This window comes from Equus asinus, chromosome 4, assembly GCF_041296235.1.
Source record: "Equus asinus isolate D_3611 breed Donkey chromosome 4, EquAss-T2T_v2, whole genome shotgun sequence".
Taxonomy (NCBI): Eukaryota; Metazoa; Chordata; class Mammalia; order Perissodactyla; family Equidae; genus Equus; species Equus asinus.
In genome coordinates this window covers 26,988,803-27,003,620 of record NC_091793.1, presented here as the reverse complement: position 1 = coordinate 27,003,620, position 14,818 = coordinate 26,988,803, and the positions used below count along the sequence as shown (strand labels likewise).

Sequence of the window (14,818 nt, the reverse complement as noted above, 5' to 3'; positions counted from 1 at the left end):
AGTGAGAATTGCTGTGAGAGAGAATGGAGCTGGCTAAGGGGCGGTAGGAAGGCGAGAGGTGGGGAATGGGTTGCAATTTTAAATACGGTGGTCTAGACAGGCCCCATGGAGAAGGGATATTTAAGCAAATGCCTGGAGCAGGTGAGGGAGCCAGTCATGTGGTGATCTGGGGCAAAAAAAGGCCCTAATGACAAGAGCACAGCAAGGAACAGGGAGGGTACCTAGAAATGGGGCAGGAGGCGGGGGGGGGGGGGGGCGGGGTGCTGCAGATCATACAGGGCCTTGCAGATCATTGAAGGTTGTGGTGGGCAACAGAAATCCCCCTCGCTCCCCACAAATATCCAAGCCCTAATTCCAGAAACCCGTGGGCATCTTACCTCATGTGGCAAAAGGGACTTTGCAGATGTGAGTAACTGGAGGATGTTGAGATAGGAAGCTTATCCTGGATTGTCTGGGTGGGTACAATGTAATCGTAAGGGTCCTTATAAGAGGGAAGCAGGAGGGTTAGTGTCAGAAGAGACAAGATGATGGAAGCAGAGGCTGGAGTGATGCAGCTGTGAGTCAAAGAATGTGGATGGCCTCTAGGAGGCAAGAAAACAAATTCTGCCCTAGGGTCTCCAGAAAACGCACACCTGCCGACACCTTGATTTCAGCCCTGTAAGACCCTTCTCAGAGTCCTGCCCTTCAGAACTGAAAGATAGTACATTTGTGTCGTTTAAAGCCATCATGTTCACGGTAATTTGTTACAGCAGCCACAGGAAACTAACACAGAGGTCTTGGGATGGTACTCTTAGTGAGATGAGGAGACACGGAGGAACTCTGAGCTAGGCAGTGAGATGATCTGTCTTTCACGTTAAAAGAATTCCTCTGGCTGCCGTGTTGATAGCAGACTGCAGTGTTGCGCGGGCAGATGCTGGGAGGTCAGCTGGGAGGCCCTTGAGGTAATACGGGTAAGATATCCTGGGTCAGCATAACAACAATGAAGGAGAGAAGAACTGGCCTGGTCCCAGAGCCAAGAGGATGTCCTCATCCACTGGATGTGGGGTGTGAAAAAGCAGGAGCAAAGGATGACCCAAGGCTCTTGGTTTATATAATGGGAAGGCTGGAGTGGCCATCAACTGGGATGGAGGAGTACGCTTTTGGGGGAAGATCAGAACTTAGGTTTTGAACAGTTCATTTGAGATGTTTATGAGAGAATTAAGTGAAGATGCTGAGGAGGCTGGTGGACATGTGAGTTCTGAAGTCAAGAGACAGGGCTAGCTGGAGATATTTGGGGCATGAGTGGCAGATATATTTAAAGTCACGAGACTGAACTATATCACCAAGGGAGCAAGGGTGGAACGAGAAGAGAAGTGGCTGGCAATGGGAACTACATGGAGGGATGATGAAGCTGAAAACCAACCTGAGACACTCATGTATTTCTATAAGCCAAGAGAAAAACAATGCGTCCCTAGGGGGGAGTTATCAGCAGTCAAATGCCGTGAGAAGTCAAGTAAGATGAGGAGTGCTGCTGACCACTGGATTTTGGCAATGTGGAGGTCACTGGGGCTTCTTCCTTGGTCACTGGCACCTAGAAGAGGACCTGAAGCACCAGCCAAGACCAGTTAATGGGGGGGTGTGAGGGCAATGGCCATTTAGAGGAGCATTCCCCTAGTTCTGCGGAAACAAACTAAGTCAACACGAGGGCAGGTTGAACCGCCATGTCACCATGCTGGCCCCTCGTTTCCCATCCCGGATACATACTGGTGGCCAGACAGGGGCTGGCTACAGCGGCAGAACCAGGGACGTTTAGAGAGGCCAGGATAATCGACTGAGAAGTGGGAACCTTACATACCACAAAAACATACAACCTCGTGATAAGCACCTTTGTCATAAAAAACATTTGGTTTCATCTTCAGTGACTAGAGGTCTGGGAAAACTGACTCGCAAGCTTCAGAGGGGAGGAATTAAGTAAAACCCCATGACTAATACCCGACCCTTAACAATGAGCTAGGGGCTAGGAGAAGAGGCCCATGTTTTCCAATTAGACACATCTAGGGGCCCTACAAATGGTCACAACTTGCCTGAAAATGGGATTCGAAGCTCCCATCAAAGGATTAACTAACTCCCTTCTCTCTACTCCTGTGCATTGTACTCTACTCAGAATTCCCTGAAACAAAATTCTTCCTCTTTCACTTGGTGTAGATTAGGTATTGCCCACCCAAGCTGGTGTCGTCTTCACAGAACAAAATTAAAAAAAACCATCTACCTCTGATGTAAAGAAAAATGAGGAAGCCCAGTTGAGTTGAAACAGGAAGAAGTGGTTCTGGAATTATCTCCTGTTTAGATCTGCCTATATTGGGTGGGAGGGGGCAAACTCAGACAGCTGCGGGGCCAGGGCACGCAGGATGATCAATGGCAGTGGACACCAGACTTCAGTGTTGGAGAGACAAAAGGGAGAAAAGGGCAGAGGATGGGACGACCCGGGAGTCCATGCCCGGCATCTTTATGCTCTTCATGTCCAGCTGCGTGGCTGCCATATGGGATCATGGAATCAATGCGGCCAGGTATTCTGATGTTTCAAGAGAAGCCAACTAAAATTATTTCCAACAGATGTAAGGGCTGGATACCTCTCAGGGGATGGCAGTTTGAAAGGAGGCTGAAGAGTGAGAAAAAGAGCATGATCTTTTACATCAGATGATGTAAATGCTATCTTAACTCCATCACTTCACTAATTGTCTAATCATGGGCAATTTTCTTAACTCTCTCGGCTTTTGTTTCCTTATCTGGATAATAATAAATACTTCATGGACTTGGTTATTAAGAGAACTAATATATTCATTAATTGATGAATATTTATGAAGCCAGACATAGATATTGGGTACAGAGCTGAATGAACAGATAGAACCTTTGTCCTTACAGAGCTCAAAGTGTAAGGAGGGAGGAAGGCAGAGGTGTAGGCACTCTGGTGCCCCGTCATGAAGAGCTTCCCACCACTGTGTTCTGACTAAGAAGCAGGAGCTAGCCATTCAGGAGAGGGGTTCTAGGTATTTGCAAAGCTTTGGAACTAAGAAAGCACGTAGGATGGGAGAAATTAAATTTCTTAGAGCATGCCCGGTACATTGTACATGGTCAATACATGGTAACAAAAAGTGCTTTCGTGTATTCAGTAGCAAGCACTATGCATTACTTCTCCAATCACTGCAACCTACGACAAAGGTACTAGTGTTCCCAGTTTACCAATGAAGACATGAAAACTCGGAGAGGTTAACTAATTTGCCTCATAAACAGCTAATAGTTACTCTCATCAGATGATAATAATCATTATCTTCTTAATTAAGGCTGCACTAGCTTAGAAATAACCTGGAAAGATCAATAATTGCAGGATCTATTTGGGCCAAGTCTGTTAATATGGTGACTCTGCACTCCAGCAACGAGCTCCTTGCAGTTCACGGATCAAGGCAGCTGGTTGGGAGAGTGGCTAGGAACGGAATGGAGGGGGATGGCAGCAGGCTACTGTCTGTAGGCTTGTGCTCCTTAAATGGCACTCTCCTCCCCAGGGCAGAGCCTACCTCTTAGCAGCTAACTGGGGCAGAGGCCAGAACACAGGCGGTGTTTGGAGATGCAGAGACACGTGCACCGACCTCTTGGCTTACTGAGCTTCTGACACTGACGATTTCCTTTCTTTACAGCCCATGAGCTTCTCAAACTACCATAGTCTACCGGTTGACTCCTTGGATTTGGCCAAGGTCAGCAATGTCTCCAACACTGTCAATTTAACAGACTTCTCTATTCTCATCTTTCTTGACTCCTCTCTGCCTTTGGTGCTAACCACCACTCCCTCCGCTCTTAGCTTGAGAACACCATCCCCAGCTTCTGGAGGGCATCTTCCCACTCTCTCTGGCTTTGATCAGGGTCATTGCTTTGTGCATCAGCCCTCTTGATGCTGGTTACCATTTGGGTACCTCTTGTTGCCTCTGCTCCTTGAGTGGAAGTGGGGGATCCTCCATCTCTGCCCACGTGCGCTTCTGCTCCTGTAATAGAATTGGCTGAACTGATTTCTTTGTGGTGCTGCAGTGAACAGCTGAGGCCAATGCTGACAAGTGACAAACTGCTGGCAACCACAGGCCTCGGGCACTGGGGCTGCTGTCAGAAGGCCAGGAGAAAACAAGACTCGTCAGCTGTCAGAGCCCTGGATTTCTACAGCCCAGCTCCATAGCCTCAAATGTCAGAGATCCCACTGTTTAATCAAACCTGAGATGTAAGAAAGCCAAGCGGTTCTCGTACAAGTTCCCCGGGACTCACTCATATCAAAGATATATTAAGAGGGCATGGGAGGAGGGAAGGAAACTTGTGCCGGAGTGTACATCTGTTTCAGAAGCCCCCGAACAGCATCACTCCTCACTCTTCGTGCACAGCCAATGAGAGGATTTTGCCTCTGCACCTCCCTGGCCCACCTCTGCTGGCTTTGATGCGTTGCCCTTGATGACGGTCCTGCCTCTTCTTTGGGACTGGCTCATCCTGGGCTGCTTCACTCACTGGGGATGGTGGGTGATACTGGTGGTAATAACATGCAGATTGCTTGCTTATGAAACTATCAGCTCTGCTAGGCTTGACATCAGAGACGAGCCTTGTTCATGGTTCTGTTTCTAGCTCCAGCACCATGTCAGCCAAATAGTAGGCACTCAATAAATGCACAGGGAAAGAAGGAATCAATCTGTAATTGTCATATGTGGGAGAGAGGATGGTTCTATAAAGAAGGCCCTTTGTAAATGACAGAGAGCTGGGTTGAAATTGTAGTTCTGCAGCTTTAAATACATAGGACCTTTGGGCAAATTTATCTTGTGCATTTTAATCTTCTCACTTGTATAATGGGAATAAAAGCACTTATCATTGACTAGGTTGTCATAAAAAAGATAACATTTGTCAGGGGCTTAGCACAGCGCAGGGCACTTGTAATCACGTATTTCTTCCTTCCTTGGTCCTTCACAGACTGTAGGTCATGCATATTCTCCTGTGATGCTCACAAGGAGTACATGGGCACCGTCCGGGTGATCCCTGTTTGAAGAGAAAGCTGAGGGATGGGTCCGAGATTCACCCATACTTTTCTGATTCCAGCTTATTCCTGGAACTGGTGTGTGGGCCTGGTGCGAACTGAACCCGTGAGTGAGCTGGCAGATGGTGAGGGGCAGCAGGGCTAATGTGGTCACAGATATTATGAATCAGTGAGGGGCAAGGAAGGGTGTTTGTGTGTGTGTGTATGCATGTGTGCATGTGCGAGGCTAGGAGAAGCCCCTTTGCCTCCAGCTGCCCCCTACACTTCTTTAAACTGCCTAGCTTCAATAGTGCTAGATGTAATCTTGACTTTGAACCAGAGCCATGGGAAACCATCTGAATAACACCTCTGAGGACTTAGCAACCTACCTCAGGGCACAGAGGAAGGAAGAGCAGAGTTAAGCTGTGCTTGTTATCTGCGCTGATAACTGATAATGTGGAGGCAGACCAGGCACAGCCCTCCCTGGCCTCTCCTCCCATCCCCTGACATGGAGGCCAGGTAACAGGGTTTGCTCTGATTCTACTACAGTCGCCTAGGAAATGAGTTCCTGGTGGACAGGCTGCCAGGAGATGTGTGGGGACAACAGCAAGGACTTGCAAATGAGGGCGATAAGGCTGCCCACAGAGAGTGTAACCATAAAATACACACATAATGGATGCGGTCAGAGATAGGCAGAATCATCTGGAGAGCCAGGAGGGCTCCCAGGCCCCAGCAAGATGGGGTAGCTCCTAAACTGATGGTATTAACATATCCAGAGAGAGAACCTGTCAGTCAGAGGGGGTAGGAAAGGAAGAGAAGCTAAGAAAGAGCTTTGGGGGCAAATTGAAAAAAAAAAAACCACCCAACTATAGTTTATGATGCCACCCTCTGTGCTATGGGCTCCATATTCATCATCTACTGTAATTGTCAACATCCCTATTCATCCCTATTTAATGACCCCATTGCCCGCTGATGTTTACCTAAACATCAGGGAGTGTTTTCTCTGAGATGGCACTGTGTTAATTGCAGGCTGTGGGCCACGGGAGGGGCAGTCAACAGTTCCGTGGTTAGACGGGCAGCTCTGGAGGAGACTGCCCGGATTCAGGTTCCTACCTGGACACTCACCAGCTTGTACTCTCGAGTAAGTTGCATGCACACCACAGTTCTCTCCTCTGTGATATGGGGACAGTATTAGCACCTGGGCTGTGGGGTTTTGTGAGGATTAAAGGAATCATCTCACGTAGAGGTTAAGACAGTCCTCCAATACGCAGCACGCACTTGATAAATACAACCTGTGATGATGGTCACGGCCATCCCGAGGATGGTGGAGATGTGCCCATCAGGCAGCTGGATCAATAAAGAGCTTAAGCATAGAACACCTCTGAATATGCCCAGGACACACTCGTTGTCCACTTGGTAATGCTGTGCCTGTGAGCATCACTTAGCCTAAACATTCTCGTCTGTGAAATGAATTATGGTTGAGGTTAAATGACAAAATCCATGCGAAAGTGCTTGTAACAGAGCTTGGCACACAGTAAGTGCTCAATAAATGTTAAATGTTATAGAGACAGTGGAATTAAAATGATGAATTAACCCAGGGAAATGCCACCTGGTAATATCCCTTGGCAGGCAGCCAGCTGGCCTTGCTCAGTGCCACCTCTACCTGGCCTTGTTCAAATTTCTGCAGTCGTTCAACAAATATTTATAGAGCAGCCATTAGGTGCCAGGGGAAATATGATGGGGGAGGGTGGTTAGATGTCATCCCCGAGAGAGCAGAATAAAACTGAAATTTGTCATTCCCATCCACGGTGAGAATATTAGTCTCCGCCGAGGGTGGCACATTTGTCCCCAGAAAGCAAAGGCAATGTTTGCAAAACAAAGCAGAGACGTTTTGAGCCTCAGGCATTGAACACAGAGGAGGATTCTGCAGGGTTAGTGAAAGAGCTGAGACTTGCCCCAGGCTTCTGGACGTGGAAAGTCTCAGCTGAGGGGAGCTGCCCAGGCCTCCCACCTTCGATCCTTCTGCCATTCTGGAATGTTCCTTTGAACATGCCATGACATTTCATGCCTTTACATCCATTAGTCCTTCAAGCCTAAAGGCAACCACCACCTCTTTTCGAGGCCTTCCCTGCCCACCTGCGCTGGGTCATCTGCTTTGAGATCCTTTATCCTCTCTCTCTGTATCTGTAATGATAACAAGAAGAGCAGCAGCACCGACAGCTGGAGCGCCCCCTAGAATGTAAACTCCGTGAGGGCAGGAACCTGGCTTGTGCTGTTCACCGCAAGAGCCTCAGGGCCTAGAACGGTGCCTGGCCACAGCAGACATGTCATACATAATTGTGGAATGAGGAATGTTCCAGGCATTGTGCCGGGTGCTTCCCAAATCTCATTGCATTTAATCTTCCCAGGACCTTAAGAGGGAAGAAGTAATACAATCCCCATTTCATAGACGAAGAAAGTGAAGTTAAGCACCTTTCCCAAGGACAAGCAAAGGCTGGGTGAGGAGTAGTCAGTGCTGAAATGCAGGTCTGAAGGAGTCCAGGGTCAGCACTGTCCCAGTGCAGCACACAGCCTGGCACACAGCAGGTGCTCACTGAAGATTTTTTTGAATGAATGAACACGAGTAGATAGTTTCTCATTTTATAAGAAAAAAACCAGAGATGGTTCTATGAAGTTACCCTGGCTGCACTGAAGGTGGCAGAGTTTGCAGTGGCAGCGGTTATGGGTGTGAGCTGGCAAAGAAGTTCAAGTCTGAGTGCTGTGAACAGGCCAAAGGCCAGAAAACTAACTCCTGTTGAACACCTAATATCCTCCCACGAGAGGCTACTATTACCCCTTTATTAATCGAGGAAACACAGCATTGGGGAGACCAGTAAGCTGCCCCAAGTCACACACTTGATAAGTGTGGCGGAACGTGGATTCAAAGGCAGGTCTGTGTGACGTCTGCCATGCCCACTGAATCCCACTTGACATTTCTCCCATCAAGAGTGAAAGCTGTGCATCTTCAAGCTCATTCTTTAGAAGGAAGAGGTGAAGGGGTGGGAGAGAGATTTTAGTGAAACTCTGCAGCTATGTCCATGCATATAACTGATGTCATTATTTTCCAATTGATCTGTTTGTTTTTGCTGTAATCTTAGCTGGTTGCTAAGCAACTACTCAGGGAGCTATGATGCTGAACTTTTTTTGGTAACCAAGTAGGCCCCCCAAAAAGGGTGATATGAGTAAGTATTTGGGGGTACAATCAGCTCTTGTATCCTGGGGTGAAGAGTGATCGGGCCTCTTCCATTAGCGAGAGGACACCTTCCTCCTCTGACACTGACAGGGAACCTCCCTGGGGCCTCAGTTTGGTCACCTGTAGTAGCACTTACTTCATGGAGAAGTGTGACAAATAGGGGCAATATATACAAAGCAGCTGGCAGGGCTGCTGGCACAGAGTAAGGGCTCAATAAATTGCAACTATCATCAGTTTTAATATCAATATTTTAACAAAGCTTGAGTAGAGCATGTTGTTACATAGCCATGCTGAAAAAGTCAGTCTCTAGGAGGGTCCACTGGCCTTGTTGGGGTCCACAGCTACCCTAACCTCATCCCAAACCCAGGATGTAATACTGGTCATGAAACACCCCTGCTTTTAGTGTTTGGATCAGAAACAAGTCCACACCACTCACTGGAAGAAATGTTCCTTGAGTCAATGGCAAGCCAATATGGTTATCCTCATACAGAAAGGACAGTGCACATTTATTTGAGGCTTATGAATCATACCCATTTCCAGTTCTCAAAATTCTGGTGCCTAGGTGTTATCTAGGTCAGAGGTCACAAACTGGTGGTCTGGAGTCGGGGTAGAAGTTTCTGTTCAGCTAAAGACACGTTTGGTCTGGCTCCACAGTTTAAGTTTTTTTAAAAAATTAATCGTCCACATTAACAATCAAAACATATGAAAATCTTGATTTCTAGCTCCTCTTGAAAAATGTGAAGACCTTAGCCCTGACCCTTCTCCCCGCAGCCCAGAGCAATAATTCCCCATTTGCAATGACTGAGATGGGAGATATGGTTTCCCTAGTGAAGGATACTCAGCATTCTTGGCTCCATCAGGCCAAGATCCTAGTAAGTCCATTTCTACATTTTACAATGAGGAAAAAACCAGAATTGCTGGAAGTCACACAGTTCACTAAGGCAAAGAGTGTGATCGGGAACAAGGATTCCTGGATCTCAGCCAGTGCCCCAGCCACTGAAACACTCAAAAGGTAATGCCATGATATCCTGCTCAGGCCATGAAGGATGTGGGCACAGCAGACCAAGACGGGGCCGGCATGAGAAACGGGCCAAAGCAGGCAGGACTTCTGGGCACAGGCATGGAAAGGAAGTCTCAGGTGGCAGCATCTGAACGAGCTTCCCCGTCTTCCCTTTCAAAGTCCAGACACCGCAGCAGACAGTTATTGATTTCAGCTGCAGACTCTCTCTGGTCCATCTACCTGCCTCCACTGCTGTTTCCAATCCCTTCCCCAGGCCTCCATCATCTCTCACTGGGATTAGGGCAAGAGTCCCCTAACTTAACTCCCCTCCTCTGGTCCCACTGATGCGATCCTTCCATGATGCAACTAGAACGATCTTCCTTAAATGCACATCCAACCATGCCATCCTCTCAGTGATGCTCCCTTGCCCCCTGCCTCATCAAGTCCGGACTCCCCAGCACATTTTTATGAGAAGTCCTGTGGGACCCACCCTGGCTTATGTTTCTGGCCACGTCATCTCTTTCTGTTCTCCCCATCAAGGCTCTGGAATGGCTGTCTCCCTCTACCCAGAGCATCGCCACCTCTACTGGCTAACTCTAACCAGCCTTCAGGCATCTGTTTAGATCTAACTTCTTCAGAACATCCTTTCCTGAGCTCCCTCCGCCCCCAGATTAGGATAATACCACCCGGACACCCCCATCACAGTACTTCAAGAACTTTATTGAATTTGCCTCTTTAATTAACTGTTGTTCCTGCTGGTCTATAAGTTCTGGGATTCACAGATCCTATCTGTGCGGTTCACAGACACGGGGGAGCACATAGTAGGTGCCTTATAAATGTTTACCCACTAAATGAATGAAAAGATGAATGGATACTGTGGATGGAGGAGAAAAAACAATCAGGAAAGTCACTCTATCTTTTCAGTCTAGATGGGCAAGCCACTTCACTTCTCTGGTCTCAGTTTCTACAAGTGTACTAAAAGAGGACTGGACCAAGATCATTTATTCTCAACCCAGGGTCTCTGGAATCCTATAGCGCATGTGAAGAAAGTAGTGGAGTTTTAGGAACAATTTATAATATTTCAAAGCCTCTGAGGGGAACTACACACCTTACTGTGATGAGCTGGCTAAGGCCAAGTAAACCCTCAGGGGGCTCTGCATTAAGAAAATGTTAATTAACGGGCAACACCAGGTACCTCACATGGACTAAGGTCTTCATGAGCAATTCATGACGTCTTTGATCAATACAACATAGGGAGACAACATAAAAACACAGTCTGTTCACATGTAAGGCTTTTCAGAACATGATGCTCATGAAGTAAAATGATTAAATAGTGCTTGGATGGGGAGAGTAGAGACCACAGACTTTTAAGATTGGGTGAGTTTACTATTAACTGGCTGGAGTGAAGGCCCCTCAGGTGTTCCCGAGAAAAGCCCCAGAAGGGCAGATGATGGGCCGTGGTCCAGGCCTGAAGCTCTCTCTTCTTGGCTGAGGGAGGCCCTCACCCCTCCCATCTGTTCCTCTGGGAGCCCTGCCTGACACCCAGAGCCTGTCAGCCTGCAAGCGGCTGAGGTTTCAGAATCTACAGGAATCCGGGCTGAAAGCCCTGTTTGGCCACATGGGGGCGCCCTCACTCCACACACTGGGATTCCGAGGCCCAGCTGGAGAGGAAGCTGGGGTACTGATCGGTTCCTAGAGCCCCGTGGGGTCAGAAGATGGGGTTCTCAGTGCTCCCTACCACATTCTCCTGGGGAAGATGCCTCCTATCCTCCCTGCCCCGGGGTTGCCCAGTTTGCTGTTCTTAACAGAGATTGACTGGAAGGGGCTCCTCCTGCTCACAGGGGAGGGGTTGATGCTATGAACCCCCAAAGAACCCTGGAAGGAAACCCGATTTAGAAGGTGGACGGAGAACACAGCTGCCTTCCCTGGAGGGAGCAGGACAGGGAGCACACACATGTCACACTATGCTCTGCCTTCAGGACAAAGTTTAAACTCTTTTGGAAGCTCTTTGAAGAGTGAAAGAGACAGAGATAGTAAGACAGGGAAAGACAAGGAGAGAGAGAGACAGACAGACACTCACATGCACACACATGGAGGGAGGGAGGCCAAGAGAGAAAGAAATCAGATTCTGGCCCATCTGGGAAAGCCAGACACTCCAGAGCAGCCAGACAGGTACGCAGAAGGGGGACCTGCAGACTGGGAGTCCGACAGACACTGGTTCAAATCTGAGAGCAAGCTCTGTGGACTTGGGTGGGTTACTTTGCTTCTCTGAGCCTCACTGTTCCCCACAGTAAAAGGGGGGTAACCATGTCTGCCTTCTGAGCTTGACGTGTGGATCCAGCGGGATAATTAACATGTGCAAACCACCCCTCATGGTACCTGGATCCAGGCAAGCACTCACTTGGTAGCAGAGAGAATTCATGCTGACAAATGACAGTAATAAAGGATTTTAAACAAGTGGTTGATCATTTACACCTTGTGACTCTAGTTTTCTCACGTGGGGACTGTACGGCTATATGAATTTGAAAGTCCCTTTCCATTGAGGTTATTTATCATTCCATCATAAATGCCACTCCCCACACAGCCAGCTAAGCCTTTCACGAGCAGAGTGCTCTCTCCCACCACTGGACACCCGCCCCTCCACGCCGGGAGAGCTGGGAGGGGTCACTGGAGCGTCACCGAGGCAGCCTTGGATGTGACTAAGCACATGGCTCTGGAGTCAGGCTGGTGGTGCTGTGATCCTGGCTCTCACTTGACTAGGCATGTAACCTTGGCTCCCGCAGGCTCCCATTGGAATATGAAGATGATAATAGTACCCAAGGCAGGGCCTGGGCGGTGAGGGGATGAAATCCTACTCGTCATGCACTCAGAACAGTGCCTGGCACTCAGCATGCACATCAATAAATGTTAGCCATCGCCATCATGGAGGTTTGTTCTACAGAATAGGCAGGGATCTTTCTAGAATGGTTAGATGAAGGTTGTCTGATCCAAAATGACAAGAGGGATGATACGTTTTCATAGAAGCTATAGAAAGAGTATTAGATTGGGAGACAAAAGAGGTTTCCTAGACCAAGCTCTGCCACTAAAATTTCATTATGAAAACTGGGGTTCCAGTCTGTTCATCGGGCAAACAAAGACCCTTCAGGCCCCTCCAAACCCGGCAGCCAGGAGCTCTATCTCTGGGTGGACTTGGGCATGCCCCGTCCCCTTTCTGGGTCTTGGCTGCGCCATCTATAAGAGGAAAGAGTCGGACTGGATGATGATCCTAGGGGGCATTCTGCTCCCGGCACCGCACGAGCCTGTGTCCCCGTGGGTCCTCACCTGAGGTACTCATAGAGCCCGTACATGGGCAGGAAGTCGATGTCGGACAGGAACATGTAGGGCGTGCCGACGTGCTTCATGGCCACGTTGCGCAGCAGGTTCACAGGGTAGAACTGGCCCTCCTTGTACACGATGTGGTAGGCCACGTTGTGGCGGCTCATGAGCACCTCGGAGCCCTGTGCGTAGCGGAGGAACTGCTGGGCCTCGGCATCCGACAGGTAGAGGGCCAGGCTGATGGGCCCCTCCCAGTGCTTGCAGATGGCCTCGAGCATCTGGAGCCTGGAGGAGACAGGGGAGGTGAGCCACGGGGGAGGTGAGCCACGGGGATCCGACCCCATCATCTGCCCAGCCTCCTGGGGGTACTCTGACTCCATCCACACTCGGTGGACCAGGTCTGAATCCAAATCCCTCCTCTAAACTTTAATCACCATGTGATGGGGGCAAATCACCAAATCTCAGTTCCTGTATCTATAAAATGGGTATAAAAACACTTACCCTGCTGGTTCTCATCTTTGTCTACCTCCAACTGAATGAGAGATATCGAGAGTTACATGTCACTATAAGCCTTTTCTTTTCAGACTCCTTCTCTTTTCAGCGGGGGGGTGGGGAAGATTATATTAACGATGTAAAGATGCCCTTCCAGCTCAAAACTCCTAGCCCTCTCCTTCACTCAGCAAAGGCGTACGACAGCTCTACACTCTCCTAAAGCAGTGGCCAAAGCATCTCCTAACGATGTGGCCAAACTGAGGCCATGAGCTACAAGGAGCATTAAAACAAGCAGTAAGAAGAGGAATAATAATAACCACAGTTATCGACTCATCACCATGCACCGCATGACTTTCCAGAATTCTCCCAACAACCCTGTGCACCAGCTGTCATTTTCCCCACTTTCCTGATGAAGGAATTGAGGCTCCAGATGTCTGGTCAGCTTTGATTCCTGGACGTGGCCCAGACACCTGGAGATAGGTACCTGGACAGGGCCCTGGAGACGGTGAGAGGAAAATTACACCGGGTGTTTGGCAGAGGGGATGGAAAAACTACATGACTGCTGGGGACAAAGGGCGCTTGGGGTGAAGCTGTCTTCATTTTCAGAGCCCTTCCTGCCCCAGGGCTCCAGCCAGTTCTGCAGGGCCATGTGACAGGCCCCCAGCCACGGAGAGTGGAGGAGGAAGAAGTCCAGAGAAAAAACAAAGGTGCTTCCAGCAGAGACGGTTCTGCAGAAATGTCTGAAGCGAAATCTATAAAGACGTTTTTCTTTTCAAAGGTACTAGAAGTGCCTAGTACATAAAATCTATGGTTAAGAAACAGCAAAAACCTATTTCAATTTTTTTCCCCTACCCAGCAAGAGGTACATAATCAGCAGACTCCTGGTCAGAATGCCCACTTTATTCGGACAATTACCAGGAAATAGACTCCATGCATTTTCATGCTTCTAAACAAAAGAAAATGGGCACCCCTATCTGTGCCAGTGGTTTTCTTGATGGACTTTCAGTCGTTCCGTGAATTGGTATTGCCCGGATTTCCATGCTCTTTCCCTAGGAGGATTAAGATATTCATCGGGGTAAAATGTCCTCCATTTCTTATACTTTATAACACTTGCTAATCAAATTGACCAAAGCCGGTTTTTTGAAGAGGCATGACATTCTCCACAATGCCTATTCTCACAGAAATTTGTGTTTGGCCTCTGCTGCAGGGCCCTGGTCTCTGCTGGGCTCTGAGAATCTGGGGTGTTGAACCATCCCACCTGTACCTCAGTTTCATCGTCTGTAAAACAGCGGAACTCTGAATTTTGAAGGGAGGGCGGTTTGTCCAAATCCTGTGAGATGTGGGGAGCAGAAGGCAAGAACAACTTCTAATATGTGGCTAAGAGCTGCTGGAGGGAGTGGCATGTAGGAGGCACGTTTGCTTGTGAAGAGAGGCCAGCTTCTGCCATGGATTCTCTCTTCTGCCATTGGCTCCATTTTGGACCCTGTGTCTGGGTTTTCCAAGCTGGGAGCAAGCCCGGCCTGGGGCAGCCCCTTCTTTTGAGCTCTGCAAAGTGTTTAGAGCGAGAACAGAGACACAAAATACCTAAGGCTCTCAGGAGAAAAGTGCTGCTGATGTCACAAACGTCACAGCCACAGGGGCTTTCCAGCAAATGGGGCCAGATGTTCCGTGGAACCTCAGCGAGCGAGAACTAACGATGACACAACCCACTTCTGTTTCTCTGCCACCGGCCCCGATCGCTCCAACCTTTTCTCCCTTAAAACTA

At 48.7% G+C, this 14,818-nt stretch overlaps 1 protein-coding gene across 11 annotated transcripts in view; it reads right to left on the bottom strand.

Annotated features, from left to right (window-relative positions):
* The window catches only part of LARGE1 (LARGE xylosyl- and glucuronyltransferase 1), a 539,997-nt gene that overhangs the window by 14,885 nt on the left and 510,294 nt on the right, over positions 1 to 14,818 (bottom strand). For all 11 annotated transcript variants that reach the window (XM_070506993.1, XM_070506995.1, XM_044780870.2 and 8 more), the window contains one exon: positions 12,568 to 12,846. In XM_070506993.1, coding sequence (XP_070363094.1) covers positions 12,568 to 12,846 — 279 coding nt within the window. The remainder of the gene's footprint in view (positions 1 to 12,567; positions 12,847 to 14,818) is intronic.